The 18,384-nt window shown below is 37.8% G+C and overlaps 1 protein-coding gene across 2 annotated transcripts; it reads right to left on the reverse strand.

Annotated features, from left to right (window-relative positions):
- Positions 1-1,876: 1,876 nt before the first annotated feature.
- Positions 1,877-17,865, reverse strand: RWDD1 (RWD domain containing 1). 2 transcript variants are annotated; one of them, XM_010979143.3, is made up of 7 exons: positions 17,596-17,865; positions 11,682-11,747; positions 9,370-9,500; positions 5,931-6,074; positions 5,093-5,225; positions 4,518-4,580; positions 1,877-2,166 (listed from the first exon to the last, which is right to left on the reverse strand). In XM_010979143.3, the coding sequence occupies exons 1-7, from the start codon at positions 17,666-17,668 to the stop codon at positions 2,045-2,047; spliced, it is 732 nt and encodes a 243-aa protein (XP_010977445.1). In that variant the 5' UTR covers positions 17,669-17,865; the 3' UTR covers positions 1,877-2,044. The 2 variants fall into 2 exon arrangements, with proteins under 2 accessions (XP_010977445.1, XP_064342820.1); XM_064486750.1 differs by lacking the exon at positions 9,370-9,500 and adding an exon at positions 16,165-16,292 and having other exon boundaries at positions 17,596-17,860.
- Positions 17,866-18,384: the final 519 nt, after the last annotated feature.

The raw sequence follows: 18,384 nt of genomic DNA on the forward strand, positions 1-18,384 counted from the left end.
CAGTACAACTGATGATCTCATCCTCTTCACTGGTAAGAGATGTTACTGGTATCTCTCTCGGTTTTACCTCAACTAGGAAATGTTCATGTAACCTTTCAGATGTGTTGCCTTAGATTAGTTTTTAGCCACTTTTTCCCTAAGGCATCCTTGCTGGCAGAACATGAAGTAACAGAATCTAGAGCATTGTTCAAAGCTGCAGATGGCCGATAGAACATTTTTTTGAACTTTCATATTCTATTTTTAAAATGCATGAGATTTTTGTATTCTATTCTGTAATTCATTCATTCAACAATTAGGTACCTCTTCAGTGCCATTGTTCCAAGGATACAACAATTAATACACATATTTGTGTTTGTTTTTAACCTCGTGATACTGTATACAACTCAGTAAGAGCAGAAAAACCAAAACAAAAATTTCCCCAAATCCAAGAGCAAAACTGATCATCCAAGATGGGCCAATTATTGCGCCAAATACCGCTAGTCATGCTATTATACATCCTGGGATTATGTGTACTCTGGTTTGAGAAGCCGAGTCCTTGGTTAATTCCCAGAATACAGAGCCAACAGGAAAGTTCATATTTACTCTGGATGAAAATATTTGTGAGTATTATTAGAACTAAACAGGTTGTCTTCATTTCTATTTCATTAGATTCTGCCTACATTCTGAAATGACAAAGGTGGAAATTCAATTCCCTGAAGAAAATGTATAAAATGTAGACTTTAAAAATTTACGTGAGCCACAAGTGGAATCATTCTTGACATTTCAAGGTCAAGTCCTCATTGACCTCAGTGCTATGTTGCTCACCATTGCTTTTCTTAACCTTAACTGAGTCATTCTTTCAGGTTCTTATGCAACTCCTGACCAACTGCAGAAAGCATCTCTCCTTACAAAAAGCAAAATCTCACATAACAAACTTTTGGACTTCTCTCTGCACAAAAATATTTAAAATTACTGCTATTCCTTTTTGTTAGCCATGATCAACACTGGTGAAAGTACTGAATTTCTCAATGATAGTTTTGTCTTAACTACATTTTGATCATAAGGTCTGACTCCAAAACTAAACGTGGGATTGACATTACTGCATTTGTGGGTATACAGCATATGCATTTTTGAATGGAGGCAGCTATTTGCAATAGTACAAGTGATTTCCTATGAGGGTTAAGATTCATTTCTCCAAAACTGCAGTGACTGGATAACTTGCATGAAGCCTAGTTTTCCTACTTGAAGCCCCCAGGTCAATCATTTCAAACTATTACGAAGGTTACATGAAAATGGATGTGTGCTACCCTTGCAGGCAGTGTACAACCCCAAGAATTCAGACCACTTCCACCTGGTCAATTAGAAGTCAGGGAACATCGTACTTCATAGACAACTGTAGGATAGCGGTTCTTAACCAGGGGTGACCATCACAATCACCTGTGTCACTGGCAGATTTCAGTTTTAAAATTCTGATTGAGGTTTAGTTTATTAATTTAAACTGAGAAAGGCCTAGGAGTACACACTTTATAATAATTCCACAAATGATTCTGATTCAAATATTACTATAGGACTAAAGTCCATTTTATTCCTGACTATAATATGGGCTTCTGGTTTTGTTAAGACTTAAATTTATCATGCCCTAAGGCTAGAACTCAGAAGGTTCACTATTCTGTTCACCGCAGTCTTCTATCTTATATGAATGACAACCCTTAGAATCCAAAGCCACCACGGTCCCCGGTATAGAAGCTCCAAGTTGGTCCAGCCCCTGTATGTAAACCCACACCTGTGCATAGCAGCAGCCAATCTTCTGGTCTTGGTGTTACAGGCAGGATCTCTCTCCAACATTAAATGACTTTCAATATGTGACCTTCTTCCCACCAATAAGAGGAATGGAAGATTTTAATATTTGAAATTTTAAGATCAGTTTATTAAGTTCAATGATGAAAGCTATCAGAAGAATATTCTCCTGAAAATTATTTTTTCTTAGAAAAAAGAAAGGAAAATCAACACCCTCTCAGCATAGCCACAGATGCTGTGGCAGTCAAGCCTCTCCGGGGACAGTTCATTAGTCGGTCAGGTCACTCTCCGGGTCAGCAGGATTGTAGTCTGGATCATCCTCGTCATCCTCCAGATCCAAGTCATCCATCTCCTGGAACAAAGACTCATCTACCTCCACATTGTTTCCAGCTGCAAAAGATGGAAGATTTCACCTTCAGTCATACTCAGAAATAAAAGATACAACTCACTGCCAGTGCCAGAGACCTCCCAACGTGCACGTGAGGTGCAAGGAATGAAACCCCAAACTACTGCTGTAATCACACCAACAGCCATCTGTACTGGCCAGCAAACACTCACACACTTCAAAAGCAACTTCATGCTTCCAGTTTAGAGTCTAAAAATCCAGCTATTAAAAAAAAAAACCTTTCTAGAACAAATTATTTATGATCTGGCATGTTATGTAAGTTGAAGACGACTATGACACACCCTGGTTGCACAGAGTTGATTATCACTGACCATAAGACCTGTACCTGGAGTTTCTCTCTTCCAATACTGGAGATAACACACATCATTAAAGCTCAATTACACTTATAATTAATTGACACATCTAACTTGGTCTTCACTCTCACCCATTCCCCTGCAACCAATGGTATGTCTTTCCTAGATTCCAAATGTCTAAGCCCTACAAAAAACAACACCCTGGCTTTGCATTAAACATCTTCACTCTTCAGTTTGTCTGTAGCACATAAAAGCAGGATATTACAGTACTCTTAAGTCACCAAAAATTTTGTTCACCCTCTTTCCTTCCCAGACTCTAGCCCTCTGACATTCAACTCAATAAGGAGTCCTAAGAACAGTTCAGTAATAAAAACACAATTTGTTAAGTCCAAGCCAAAGAATAACTGACGCTATCTGGGAGAAGTAGTGAAGGGGCGCAAAGAGCAGATGACATCTGAAATATTTTCATGATAAATTTGAATCCACCAAGAAAAGGAGCCAGGATGAAGTGATTTTAGGTAGAAGGTTATGCAGAGGCCGAGAGAAAACCTAAGATGCTGAATACCTCCAACTGGAACAAGAGATTCTTGAGGAAAGACATCTGGTGATAACACAGATGGAGGCCAAACTAAAAGATTATGGAGGTCAACCTTTGCCTCTAAAGAGCAGAGAGACATCACAAAGCATTTTCAAGAGAGAAATGTCACGATTACACATGGGTTTTAGAAATGCTGCCTTAGAGGTAGTGAGTGACAACAGGGTAGATAAAGACCCTGGGAGGAAGAGATTGAAGCAGGGAGCTCATTTATGAAGCTATTACAAAAGTCCAGTTGAAGAACAATAAAACTTTCAAATCAGGAAAAGAGAGTTGAAAAGACATTTCAGAGGCAGAATCAACAGAGAACTTTTGGTAAGTTATTGGATATGAAAAAATAATCCATTAGACAGGGAAAAACGTCAAAAATGATTAGACAGTAAAACTTTTCAAGTTCAAGAGAGAATGAGCCTAAGCTTTCCAGATTCAGAATTTCTCAACAAAACAAAGTAAAATAACCTCCTAAAATGAGAGGGAGGACAGAAAAGGACATCCCTGTTTTTTGTTTTGGGGTTTTGTTTGTTTGTTTGGTTCGTTGGTTTTTTTGAGACTAAAAACTTCAGAGCAAGAATGTAATAAGGTATTAAAAAAAAAAAAGCTGAGTGTCAGTAAGAGCCCAGCTCAGGTTAAGAGGCATGATTCAGCAGTGGGCCCCATCAACAGTTGATTTATAATCTTCTCCAGAAGACAGTCCAGGAACGAGGCTGAAAGGCAAGATGCTACAGGACCCCCAACTGGCATGACAGGCGTGACAGAAGGATGACGGAGTGGAGACCCCAGGGTGCTGCTGGAGTGCTGACCGAGTATGGAGCCCAGTTTAAGAAACACATACAGGCTTCAAGCTCTGTGAGGACAGGGAATTTGTCTAGTTGTTCTCTGCTGTATCCTCAGCAGCCAGGACGATGCCTGGCTTATAGCAGGGGTGCAGTAAGTATTTGTGGATGGATGGACATGGATGAATGAAGATTAAAAGAGGGTAAGTAAGGGTTAGGATGAAAAAGAGAAGAAAAGCATAAGGGACTAGACGTCCAAAGACAGTAGAGTGGTATGAAATGTAAGATTTCTGGTTAGACAGCATGCTAGGAGTTCTGGGATTGAGATTTTTATACAGTTCCAAGACAGATTATGCATTACAGTTTCCATAGATCCGTGATACTAGAAATTTGAGGAAACCAAGTCACCTGAGTCACAGTGAGTTGATTTATGACCAGTTGTTAGAGGCTAATGTGACCACACTGTTTACCCAGTGCTATCTTTGATAAAATATACTTTAAAAAATATATTGCTATAGTTTCATGTATAATCACACATTAGAATTTATTCTTCAAAATATATTTCTTTACAGCCCTGGGAGGAAAAATTATATATTATGTAACCACTCCAGTTTTCCTGGTTTAATATTAAAAATAGCACATTATGTACATGTGGAATTCTAATATTATCTTACCATCTTCCAAGAACTGGATATCAGATGTGTCGAGATTATGATCTGTTTCAAACAGCTGTCTCCCTATAAGAAATAAATATATTTCAATTTGAATGGCAGAGTTTCCTTCCATCTTCCCTACAACTTTTTCAAAGGTACAATAATTTAAGAAAACAAGTCTGAAAACCTATTTTTCTGGGAATTTCAATAAATTTATGAACTTAGTAAGGAGCTAAGAAGCATACAAAATGCATCTGCATTAAAATGAACAAGTTAAAACTTAGCCTACCTTAGAGTCCTAGAAAACAAGTGGGTTTGACTCTAGCACTCCTAAGGCTTATGATACTAAAAGTCATGCTAGATGTATCTTGAGATCTATCCATTGCAATATTTAAATGAAAGATAAGCCAAAAATTAATTATAATTATGTGTGAAGAAACATCATTTTACAGAGAGAATGCTTTCTATTTCTGTCCTAGATGCCTAAGTATATTATTTTCTTATGAGAATCTGTCCAAATGATCCTCTTGCTATATAAGAAGTAATATAAGAGGGTTTAAGGGGAACAGGAAATGGGGAGGGGGTGCAGGTCATACCACTTAATTTATTTTTTCCTGCTTGTTCTTCTTCTTTCATTCGTTTCTTTTTAATTTCCAAGAGTTCTGCATCAAACTTGGCCTTCCAATTTAAGAAATTCTCAATTGTAACTGGAGTGCCATGAAATAATTGCTTAGAAAAGAAGAAAGACATGTCACCAAAAAACGAGATTAACAGTTTAGAAAATAAAGCCTAATGACCTTCTAGACAAGTGAATATAGCCACTTGTAGGAAAAACACAGAAAAATGGCTTCAAGTTTTAAAACATTTAGTCTGATTTCTGCTTGCACTGGCTAGTCTCATTAGTTTTGGCAACTTACTCTGGAAAAGTCATTTTTATTTTTATTACAAAAAACAAAGATAATATACTATGTATCCCCATTGCTATTCACTGTTATGAAGAAAGCTGCTGCTGTCGGTTATTAATGTTTTAAATATACACCAATTCACAGCACTAACAACATAGCTTATATTTTTCACTTCATTGCAGAATCTAAGGTTTTCTTTACATTAAGTAACTATTTAAATCACTTTGGTGAGGGCTTTACAGTTCTAAACTCTATACTGTAAGTAAAATAGTTTATATTCCTTGATTTTACCTGCATGAGCTTTTCTTTACTGATTATTAATCATTACTGTGCCATGCCACCTACTAAATGAGGGACCTTCTAAAATTTTACTTAGTAAAGCTTTGCTAAAATTTACTTGTTTATTTCTGTGATTCCCCAAAAAATTACTGAAATTTCCAAAGGCAAAAACAAACAAAAACAAAAAACCAAACAACCAAAAAAAAAAACAGATTTGAAGAATGAAAGAAAACATGCCTTTTAAATATACCTTTTCAGCTTCTTCTGCTTCTTTTTCTTTTTGTTTCTTTTCTTCTTCTCTTCTAGTTTTCATTTGATCCACTATTTCATTTAATTTTTCTTGCACAGCTGTCACTAAAGTAAAGATCATCACCATACCAAGGTTTTCTTCTGCCTATGTAACCAGAAAAACAAAGTTGTAGTAAGAAACATAATTCTCAGAAAAATAAAAACAACTAACCAATGGGAAAAAAAGACCTTTCAGCATAATCACTAAACTCCATATGTTTATAATATGATTACTGATTATGATTTTATCATTATATATCAGTTATACCATAAGTTCAGACACCTGGATCATTTAACAATTGAGTATATAAATAATAGTATCTCACATTTTTAAAGTCTTATAATTTGCTATATTCAACTTAAAATATGTATTTCAATAAATTCTACTTAATAAGCATAAATGTAAGAAGAATTCAGAAAACGTTTTCCTACAATAGCTAACAATATTGGTTCTCCAGCATGTTTTCATTATTTTAGTTCTTTGGGGGTATTTTAAGAGCTGAGACAACTGAATTTTGAAGGCAAAGTGATTTCCTAATATAATAATAAAGAATGTAGATACTTTTATGATTTATCTTTATGTACCTTTTTTTCTTTCTATTTGAAATGGTTTAAAACCAAATATAAAAGCATCTCCAACTCATCATAAGCTCTATCACTACCTCTTATCTATTCTTAAATGTCATTTAAATCCACCTACTGTTCTCCATCAACGCTGTTATTATTACCTAACCCAGGGTACCATCCCCTTCAGTTTGTAATATTACAAGAAACTCTTAACCAGTCTTCTTAAAATCTCTGGTCTTGTCACCTCTGACATCAACAGAGTTCTCTGACATTTCAGTACACACAGAACTCATCTATTCAGTCTCTTGCTTAAAAATCCCTCATTAGCTTCCCAAACCTGTAAGGAGCAAGACCATACATTTTAAACAGTTTAGAAAATCCTTTGGGAATTAACCTTTTTAGTTCTAACACATGTTACCACCAATCTCAAATTCTAAGCTCAAGTAATTTTAGAATGACCGGAAGTTCCAGAAGGAAATAATCTCGATCTCTCTCTCTGTCTCCCATGCCTCGTAACAAGCTTACTCCTCCACCTTCAAACTCTTCTACTCTCTTTATTGCCTGAAAACTTTTCCTTCAGTCCCAGCTTCACCTTGGAAGCTTCTCCAGTGCCTCAAATCTATGCCCACTCATCCAATCTTTTACTTCACCCATCAGAGCATTTTTCACAGAGAATCATGATTTCCAGTTTGCTGGTCCATGTCCTCACCAGAGTATAAAGTCTGTGAGAGGGGGAATGGTATCTGGCCACCTAACTTAACCCTGATACATTTCAAAGACAAATCCCAGTAGGATCTCTTTTTAAAAAGTTAAGTATTCCAATAGAAAAGCAAAAAAAGCAGCATTCATATGAAAACTAGACAACTAGAAGTTATATGAAGACTTCCACATCACTAGTAATTAAAGAACTTCCGATTATAATTATGTACTATTTTCATCTTACCATCATTTTTTCTTTCTAAATGAAAATACCTAGTGCTAGCAAAAGTAGGCAGACACCTCAATGGCTACAGTGAGAGGATAACTTGGTACAATCACTTTAAGGGTCGACTTGGCAGTATGTATTGAAAGCCTGCATAACCTTTAATCTGGCAATCCTACTTCTAGAAAGCACCAGTATACTCATCAGTAATTCATTCTTTTCATTTATTCAAAAAATATTTGAGTGTCTACTATGTGCCAGGGACTAGCGATTCAATAGACACCCCGCTCTAAAGATTTACAAATGGTGATATATAAGAATGTTCAAAGAATTATGTATTAAATCAGGCAAAAATGAGAAATAAATTCAAGGTGTTTCAAAAAGCACATGTGTAATTACACATACATCCAGTGAAATGCTATGAAGTTATCAAAAATGACAATCCATATATATGTTTACTAAAATGGGAAGATGCTGATATATATTGTTATGTGAAAAAAAGAATGTCACAAAATACTACGTATAGGCTGACCTAACCTGGGGTGGGGGAGGGAGACTATAAATATAAGCATAAGTAAAAAAGTCTGGAACTATATCACACCAAAGTGTTACTAAGCAGTTACACCTGGGTTACTGAGATTAAGAGGAATCTTTATTTTCTTCTTCAGATTTTATGTATTTTCTGAGTTTTTTGTAATATAAATTAATTATTCTGATAACTAAAAATTAATACAACTATTTTTAGAGAAAAAATACAAATATATTCCCTCAATACATCAGATCTCAGTTAAGTATCAGAAAGAAATCAAAATTTCCTTTTTGAAAGGAAGGAGCTTGAGTATAAATAAAATATAAAATGTATATTTAAAAAATCACTCAGCTCAAATAACTTACATTAACACATGACTGACTGAATATAGTATATTGTCCCACACTGTCTCCACCGTTTTTAAATGAAGCATGTTAAACCAAATGATATAACTTCATACTGGGTAATGGAGTGAACAGGGCCCAGGATCAGCATAAATTAACATTTGAGAAATCATGTTTCCCTCTGCATTCTCCAACAGCTCCAGATATTTCTAAAATATCAGTATTCAGAGCACCTCTACTCCTTGAAATATACAAGTCACATTTAAGGCGGAGACATGTTTTCTGTCAGCTCTTCTTAGAAAAACGAACAAAACCAGGATTCCTGCTTTTAAGATGGTGGGGTAAGATTTTAGTTGCCCTCCCTACTCCCTGCTCTGAAGAATCCATAAAAATTCTCTACCTAAACAAGACAGAGCTTCACATATCTGCCATGCCCAGAGTAAGGAGCCATCCCAACAGAGAACTAGCCAGGTAGGAACTTTCCAATACCCATTCTTTTTTTCCACACAACATCTTCTTTTGGAGGAGTTATAAACCACTGCTGCTGTTTGGAAGCTTAGGGAGAAGGGGAGATAGGAAAGAAAAATGTATCAGTCACCACCCCTCTTACCAGATTGTAGGCAGCTAGCCTGCAGCAGGTCAGAGGGGTTGGGAGTTTTAGGGTTTTTTTAAGAGCTGGAATTTTTAAATGCACATGGGACTAGACATTCTGAGAACCAAATCAAAACTGTGTTTATAATTTATAGTACCTAACTGGACTTTTTATCACCTTTTTATCACAAAAATCACAGGGCTGACTGAATTTCAAACAAGGGTATAGGGAGAACTTCTCTTACTCAAATTTTAAAGTGGAGAACAAAAATAAAAATGCTTTGTAAACACACACACACACACACACACACACACTCTCATATCCTGAATTCTGCTTGTTTAATATATGGGCTATACATATTTAATAGCATTTTCTGACTCTTATAATTAATATATAATATTTAAGGCCAATAAAATAATGCCATTACAAAACTTGTTATTTCCTTACCTGTAATGCTAATAATTTCAAAATGTCTGAGACATCAGTATCTTCTAGATTTAACTGGGAGAATATTTCATAAAGGGGGGCTTCATCTGGGTATTTTTCACTGTATGTAAACTTGAGGGTAGCCTGGACAGCTGAAGACACAAGGTAAGAGCTTGATATGAATACCATAAAATGTAAAGTACAGAGAGGTCAACATATTTGTTGAACCAATAATTATTTTATGACGTGTCAACGAACAATTTTCCTACAAAATAACAAGGTTACTAAGAGACCAGATAGGTAATCACTAATTCAAACAACACATACCACAAAGATAAGTGAAAACAAATCACAGGAACACTAAAAGTCACTTCTAACATGAAGTACACTCACTACGCGTGAGTATTTCACCGATTTCACCATACTGCTTGTCTGAGAAAGAGAATGAGAGACAGATGAACAAAAGGCACTGAGTATGACACACAGAAAAAGTACTTCCTTAGGCTCATTTTCAGGTCCCTACCAGAGACAGTTTCCAGAGCATATCTGACTTCAGCCCTGGAGTCCATGTTTCTATCTGTACAATGACAGCAGGCATTGCTAGAGGACACGGTTTTGAATGGACAGTTTGAGAGGTTATCTGAGAAACTTTTACCCTGACTCATCCATACGTTCTCCCTCAGTCTTTTGGCCTGTGCCAGTTTACAGATCTGACACTTGTAGAGGTGTGAGATTTTCACAGGCACGTTAGTGCAAAGTATCTCTCTGCTACCTGGCCTGATGAATTCTCAATTTCGCCAGGCAATGTGCAACTGAGTAGAAGTGCTAAACATTTTCGGTTAAAACTTGTTAGTCACAATGACCCTTTGTCTAGATTTCGCCGTTCCTGTAACTCATACTTTAATTATTAAAACCTCCTGATTTTGGTGATTTTAACTGAAATCTAGGTTTTTCTCTCCTTGGGAAGGGGGAAAAAACACCTTAAAATGTGCCAGTTTGATATTTTGTTTTAATTTTGTGTATGATGAACAAAGAATTTCATGTGTATGATGATTAAAGAATTTTATGAATCAACGGATATAAGAAAGAGTGTTAGGTCAGTAAGAAATACAATGTCTTTAAGGCATTTTTCTTCTTTTTTTTATTTAGTACATTTCTAATTTTATTGCTAGAACATTCAGAAGGTTTTTTTTTTTTAAATTTATTGATTCTACTATATGATGTAATAGACACTATAGAAAACTTAGGAATATATTAAGGGAAAAATAAAATCAATAATAATCCCATCTTCAGGGAGAGACCACTGTTCTCATTTTGGTATATTTAAAGTATCTTAAAAGTATTTCTTAAAGATTACTTTAAAGTATCTTTCTATGCATATATTCACATTTTAAACAAAATGTAAAAGGATGCTCATGTTATAGCTGAGATTTTATATACATATTTATAAATAATATCCATCTATAAAAACATATGTAAATAACTGTATCCAACATCTTTTTAATTCAGAGCTCAGTAATATCTCAATGCTAACCTCATTTTCAATTGTACAAGACAGATTGAGAGTTATCAAGTGATACCACTAATATTGGTATTACTGACTGCTCATGGCAGAATTTCAGTTGGCTAGCTTAACAGGGGAAAAAAAAAATCCTTGGGTTAACACCAACTTAATATAATGTCTTTATCAAATTACAACATTAACTGAACTGGACTAAAGGTGGAAACGAACTTCAGACATTCCTCCCCTGACGTGCCAAATTTAAATTAATTTACTTAATTTTTTTATTAGTTTTACAGCTGCTTTATTTCAGTTTGTATAATTGTCTCAGTTCCACAGTTATGTTAATACTGGCTTTTATCTGGTTTTATGTATATACGTATTTAAATAACAATAGAATATCCATCCCTAAAGAAAGGAAAACATGCAGATTGGTATTTATCCAGCCCAATTTATAACAGCAAATATCCAGTAAACACTTCAAATATCCAAACAGGAAAAAATCCATGGTATTCAATGGACTACCACACAACTACTAAATTACGTGTGTGTCCAAACTCTTGTTTTGGACAAAAATCTCCTGCACTTTCTCTATCTGCTGTATTGTTATGTTTGTTTCACTTTTAAAAATTAAGCTTACTGTGTCAATACACCTCTTGACTTCCTCTCTATTATTACATAGTAAATACTGACTAGAAACCCGTAACATTCACACTAGATTCTCAACAGCACCTTAGCATTCCACATGTGCAAGGCCCAGCACAATGGCTGCAGGATGAATAAAATTCCTGAGAAGCTTAGGAAAACTGCAAATATTTTTGATTAGACTTACTTTCATCATTTTCTCCGGCCTCAGATGTCACGGTAATGGTGAAGCTGGGTGGATTTTCTGATAATACTGCAAGAAAATATACACAGAGGTAAAGTTATTAAGATGCTTCCCAAGGCACATGCTTTTGTTTATGAGCAAAATATCAATATCCAGTCCTGGAAACGGATCCCTAGCCTGTATTTCCCCTTCCACAAATACAGACTGAACAGAACAATCAAGTGATAAAACGTCCATCAATTTCTATTTAAATCTACAGTTTTCTTTAATCCGAAAAGAACTATCTATACTAGATACACTCTTGTAGTTATACCAAATCAATTAAAATAACTAAGTAATTTACTTTTTAATCCAAAATTTCCACCTATATATAGAAAACTACATTCTAAAAAAATTCCCAAATGGAATGGCAAAAAAAAAGTTTGATGTTTCTCATTAGAAACTACCCACTGATAAATACTCAGTATTGCCATTAATTTTTAAGCTTATATATTCTGAAGCATAATTCAGAATCTCCATGACAAAGGTGAATATTAAGTTGTCAGAGTTTGTGTCTTCTAGCTATCTCTTTCTCCCACGTCATCTCTAGAACCAAATTTCATAGTTCATACTTACAAATTATTGAGCCTCTACCATCTTTCACAGAATTATAAAATTATCTGTGAATCCAAACATCAAATTGCTTGCAGTTTGTTAAGTGAGACATGTAAGTCAACATTTACATAAATAAGAAAGCTGTATATACCATTTTACAGCTTGATGTCTATTTGATACTATACATCTGTTTATGATCTGTTCCCCCACAAGAGTACTGTACTAACTCTGAGAACTCCTAGGTTAGTGCCTGGCAGTATTGAGAAACTCAGTAAATTTTGGCTGAATGAAAGAGCTAATAAGCTAATGGAATGAAAGGAGAAAGACAGTAACAAAGAAAACTCGTACTTAGAACCATTACAAGAGTAAACAAGGAAAACTCAAGCCACTCGTGATTGTGGCTGAGCCCACGAGAAAACTCTGTGCTTCGTTCCAGGCCAAGGAAGCACTGGCCCCGTCAAGGTTGGGAGCAGCTCAGCGGCCTCTTTCTGAAATGAAAGAGCACAGGGATCCCTGAAGAAGTCGCCACGGAAACTACTCAGCTTTTCCTACTTGAGAATTTCTGAAGTCTTCGTAAATATTCATTATCAATCAAATTTTCAAGAGATACGCCCTCATTTTAATGGAAGTTTAAAAGTACTTGAATCAATGACGAACATCTAAGATTAGTAGAAAGGTGTTTGTCAGGAAGATAAAAGACTCACTGCACTCATATTTTAATTGGCCTCAGCAGTCCAGCCGATGCTGAAAAAGTAATTATACCTAAGAGGCAATTATAATAAAGCTTTTAAATATGACTGGCCCTACCCTTTTTCTAACAAATGTGTGTAAATATATTTCATTCTTATTTCTTTTCATGACCAACGTTAGCATTTACATGTCATAAACTGCAAACATTGCAACTATAAACATAAGGGTTCAACCCAGTGACATTCCAACTTATTATTTTTTAGGGCTCCATGAGGCTGTAAGTTAGGGGTCACCTACACCCAACAACAGCTAACATTTATTGGGCATTACTCTGCACCTGTACTGTTCTATGCATTTATACAAAGATCCTTTATTTCTCACACTAAAATCATTAATTTTATACTGTTACCGTATTTCACCAAATTTAAGACGCCATCAAGTATGTGATGCACCCTACCTTATGTACCAATAAGAAAGAAAAAGGAAAACGCCAACTAAACTATGATATGCAATCAATTATAAGATAACATCATATTTCAGAGATGTTTAAATGTAAAAAATATCTTAGAATCAGCTAAATATAGTATCATTCCAATTTTATAGATGTGGAAACTGAGATAAAGAGCTTTTAAATAATGTGTCCAAAGCTATACAGGCTAGTAACTAGCAGAACTGAATAAATTTACTGTATAGAATTTCATTTAAAAGGAAAAAAAATTTTTTTTCAGCTGAGAAATTCCAGGGAAGTCATTTGAGCTAGGCAGTGAATTAAGGCATACCGGTAAGTATAGATGGAGAAAAGGACTGTAGGTCGGAGAAACATGGCAGCAAGGGAAAAGCTTAAGGAATACACAAGGAATTAGAAATTATTCCATTGGTGGATGTATGCGTGGTAAAGAAAACAAGTTGAAAATACAATTGAAAGTTTAGCGTGGACAGTGATAGCTTTTTTTAGCAGCAGTAATAAGGTCAGAATTCTATTTCTAAACATAGAGGATAAATCTAGCAACAGTGCATAAAATGGAAAGAGAAAAACAAGGCTAGAGGCAGGATGAAACTAGGTAGCCACCGAAATCATCTCGGCAAAGTTAATTAGGTTCTGAACTAGGCTGGTAGCAAAGGGAATAGCAGGGAACAGGGAAAAAATCTAATATGCTGATGGATGCCAACTTGAATTTGCAGGCAGAGAATGTGCCACAAACAAAAACAAGAAACAGAAAAGAAAACCCATATATATTTGAAGGACACAGAGTACTTTCAGTTAAAGGTATCAAGTACGCATTCAGAAATGGGCAAATGGAATTAAAGAGAGTTGGGCCTGATTTTAATTTGGGAGTCATTAGACTAAATGAAGTCGCCAGAGAAAATAAAGAGAAATAAGGGCCAATTTCAGCCATGTAAGGCATTCTGAATTGGGGGAAAAAAGTAGGAAGAGGAAAAAGTGGCAGATATTAAAAGAAAAGCAGCAACCACAAAGGTAGTAACAAACTCAAGAGAAGCCACCTGAGTACTGAGATCCAGGTCTGACATGGCAGTGTCTACAACATGCCCTGTGTGTCTGTGTAGCTGGGGGACGGGGCAGGGGGTGGGGAGGAAAGGGCCTGTAAGATCACATCTCAGTCGCTAACAGCGCCCTCTGTGATCTGGCCCCTGCTTACTGATTTGTCAGGTCTCATTTTCCATGACTCTCACTTCTCACTTTAAACTCTAGCCATACCCAGCTACTGGTCCTTTGAACACACTTTGCTCTCTCAGTCACCCTTCTGCACACTTGCCCCTTCCCCCAGTCTCATTCACACAACTCCTCATCACCCCTCAGTCCTCCAAAACAGTCCTTAGATTGTCCCTTCTCCCTTTGCTCAGGCTGCATTCTACACATATCTCCATAAAGCAATCATCCGCTGTGCTGTAAATTACTTATCTGATGTCTTTCCCCAAGAGACTGAGCTCCTAACAATAAATACAGAAAATATTTAGTAAATAAGGAAACCATATAGTAAATGAGGGCATGGGAATGCTAGTAAGAACATCACTGAACTGCCTAACCTTGGAAGCCAGACAGGACAGGGAGGCAAGATGAACAGGAAAGAGTCTGATAAAATATCAGTCTGTGAGAATTCATGATGAGAGGCGTGTTCAGTAAAAGCATGGAAATGAAAGAACTGTAGGGCTACAAAGTTTATAGACAAAAGAGAAATTTCAGAGGCCAAAATTTTAAAGATGGCATTTCTAAGGTGTGGCTGTAGCCCCATGCAGTTGTAGAAAATGGACTATGGTCGGCTGGATTGTGTCTCTTCAGCATCCACAAGTGGGTCACGATACACTTAACAAAGGATTCTTTGTCAGCACTCAGCCATTTATTTAAAAAAAAAAAAAGTATCTATATCCTTCATCAACAGCATTGGGCATTTACCAAGTCTACTGTTAAATGTGATTCAAAATGAGATACAAAAACTACCAATTAGTGTTCCTTGGCAAACTGACACAAGCAAGCTCTCGTTCTTAAAGTTGCTATGAAAATATTAAAGTATGAAATCATCAGCATGAAAGAAGGCTGTAAACCAGTAAACCTTGCAAATCCTCAAGATTTCAAAAGACCAAACATGAAAGTATGTTATTCCAAAGCCCCCTGCCTCTTCCTTGAGGTTTCATAAAGAATCTGATTGTAAGTAAAGTTTCTAAAGTATTATAAATCAAGACTTCTCACTTTAATTTGTTTATTGCAATTGTAGGAATGCTGATAGGAATCAGAGGCAGATGGACTCAGCTGATACTGCAGATTACTTGATGTGTCAAAGATTCACAAATTGTCTTTTGTTACCCTGGCTCAGAATCCTCAAGCACTTTCCATCTGACAAGAATTTCACATACTGAACTATATCAGAGCCTGGTACAATTTGAAAGAACCACACAATTTGAAAGAAAAAAAATTTTAGGGTTAAAAATGTATCACTTTTATAAATGCTTACGTGCACAGTATATAATGAGTGATACCTTACGTCCAAAGAAATGAAAAGAATAGCACATCTTACGCTTTCTTAACTCTGCCTACCCTGTGTTCATGCCTGTTACATTTCCAGTGTTCTAGAAATAACCAAATGTCTCGGTTAAGAATACAATAACTGACCCTATATTCTATTTTATTTAGACATTGATATGTAAGCAAGGATAGAGAAGGGAGCCAGACTCCATACACACTCACCCAGTTAATGACACTCTCAAACCCCGCTTCACTCATCCCCTTAACATCCTCACAGCATAGCTGTACTGCTGGTGAGAGAGAACATGAACAGGACTGGAGCTATACAGGGATAGCTGAGAGACATCTGCCTGTTGGCAAAGCAGAACAAAATTTGCTACTGTTGCAAGCAGTGATCAAAAGGTGGAGCTAAGAAAACTAAGCTAAGCAATGTAAAGGGAGAGGGGTTGGAGTTATGAGTTAAAATAACATACCTTACACTCTGAATTCTGACAATCAATGATGGACAGCACTCAAAGGAAGGGATAGGGAATGTAAATCCCACAAACCTAGGCAATCCTCACTCATATTGGCTTTATTACATCACCTCTCAACAACTGCGTGTAATGTGAGAGAAACCATATTGATATGGTTATCTTGCAGCGTCTTCAGAAATTATCTGAAGAATGGTTTAATACAGAAAAATTCTCTTCCTTTAAAATATACCTAATAAACTTCTCAATAACATTTTATATTAGCCCAATTTACCAAGTAATCTTCTGCTCCCCCACATCCCAGCTGCAGCTAGATCCCAAGTCCCAAATCTCTGAGTACTAGTCCTGCCACTAACTTGCTGGCCAACCCATAGCAAAGCCACTTACCTTTCCTGAGCCTCCATTACCTTGCTTGTAGCAAGAGGAAGCCAGGTTAGGTGATATCTGATATTCTAGCATTTGTCTAATTACGCATGGTCTTACAGTGAAACTGAAATTTGGGCCACCTCATTCATTGGGCATTCTGCAGAATGTAAGGATGTTAAAAAAAAAAAAAAAAAAAGAAGAAGAAGAAGAAGAAGAAGAAGAAAGAAAGAAAGAAAGAAAGAAAGAAAGAAAGAAAGAAAGAAAGAAAGAAAGAAAGAAAGAAAGAAAAGAAAAAAACGACAAACTTCAGAAACAACGCTACTCTCAAAACTGATTCTGGGTAACTCCGAGAACTCTGAATCCCATAAACTTTTAAAACACCACCGTACGAAAAATAGCTTTCTACCTGAATAAAGGTGAAAATGTGAAAACTGACACTTCTGCGGTTCTGCAAAGACTACTTCCACTTGGGGTATCTATTTTCGTGTAATTCTCTAAACCTCGCGCTGCCGTTAAGTGGCACGGAAACCAAAGTGCCCCCGACTGAATTACAAGCCTGACACTCCAGGGCCCTCGCAGCCTCGCCCAGACTTCCAGATTTCAGGGAACAAACGGAGAAGGGGAAACAGCCGTGGAGTTACTAGTAAGTGCCTGAACACTCTGCGAGAACTAGAGGAAAGAGTGGCGGGCGAAGAGGCCATGCGGCCCCGCTGTTCGCTTCTCCATCCTGGTCCGGGACGCCGAGGGCCGTAGCGACTGCGGCCGGTCCCACTCCACCCCTGGGTAGCTGCGGGCCGGCGGCCGCGGAAGTCACCTGTGAAGGAGTCAGGGTAGATGGACTCCAGAGCCTCCAGTTCGTTGCGCTGCTCCTCGCCGTAATCTGTCATCGCGGCCCTCGCTGCAGCCCATGGATGGCCCAGACACCCAGGCGGCGCGCAGCAGCCGGGACCGCGGCCGCGCCGGGAGAGCTGGCAGCGGCCAGGCGGGCGCAGGCGCAGAGTCCCTGGCTGGGAGGCCCGGGACCCAAAGCCAGGCCAGGCCTGCTGAGCAACAGCCCGGCGCCGGCCTCCACCTGCTCCCTAGTTCCGCGTTCGACTGATTGGGCCTGGCCAGTGGGCCGCCTGTCCCACGCCCGCTCGGGATTTGCTGATTTGCTCGGATGATGAAGGCGCCCGGTCTGGCATTTGCCACGGACACCTAAGGATCGGTTTCTGGGCTTTGCAGGGCCTGAGCCGGAGAAGCCCCTCAGCGCCGTATCCTCGCTCGATGTGTCTGGGCTTAAGGCCGGCCTCACGTGCCAGGACGTGACGGTGTAGCGGGTGGCTGGACGCTGGGGGCGAAGTTCGTCATTTCCGGTTTCCGAGTTTCGACCCTGTAGTGGCGGCAGGGTGGTCAGATACGCTGAGCCAAAGGCTCAGAAATGTGCCTTTGCCTTAGTGCTGGCTAGTGGTGGGGTCCTAGTGAAGCTTCTCGAGCCTTCGCGTTCTTGGGGCCCCACGGGAGTGTGAAGGCCAGTGGGTCCGGAAGGGTCTGTTCTGCTGAATAGCCAGAGTGAATCCGGGGAGAAATCAGATGGGAGTCCGGAAGTCTGGGTTCTAGATTC

This window comes from Camelus dromedarius, chromosome 6 (genome assembly GCF_036321535.1).
Source record: "Camelus dromedarius isolate mCamDro1 chromosome 6, mCamDro1.pat, whole genome shotgun sequence".
Taxonomy (NCBI): Eukaryota; Metazoa; Chordata; class Mammalia; order Artiodactyla; family Camelidae; genus Camelus; species Camelus dromedarius.

Excerpts from the sequence above, each read along its gene's own strand:
- RWDD1 (XM_010979143.3), bottom strand. The coding sequence starts at position 17,668 with ATGACAGATTACGGCGAGGAGCAGCGCAACGAACTGGAGGCTCTGGAG. Across the intron at positions 9,501-11,681 it reads GGCCGGAGAAAATGATGAAA|CTGTCCAGGCTACCCTCAAG; the intron begins GTAAGTCTAATC and ends TTGTGTCTTCAG. Across the intron at positions 6,075-9,369 it reads TGAAATTATTAGCATTACAG|GCAGAAGAAAACCTTGGTAT; the intron begins GTAAGGAAATAA and ends CTGGTTACATAG.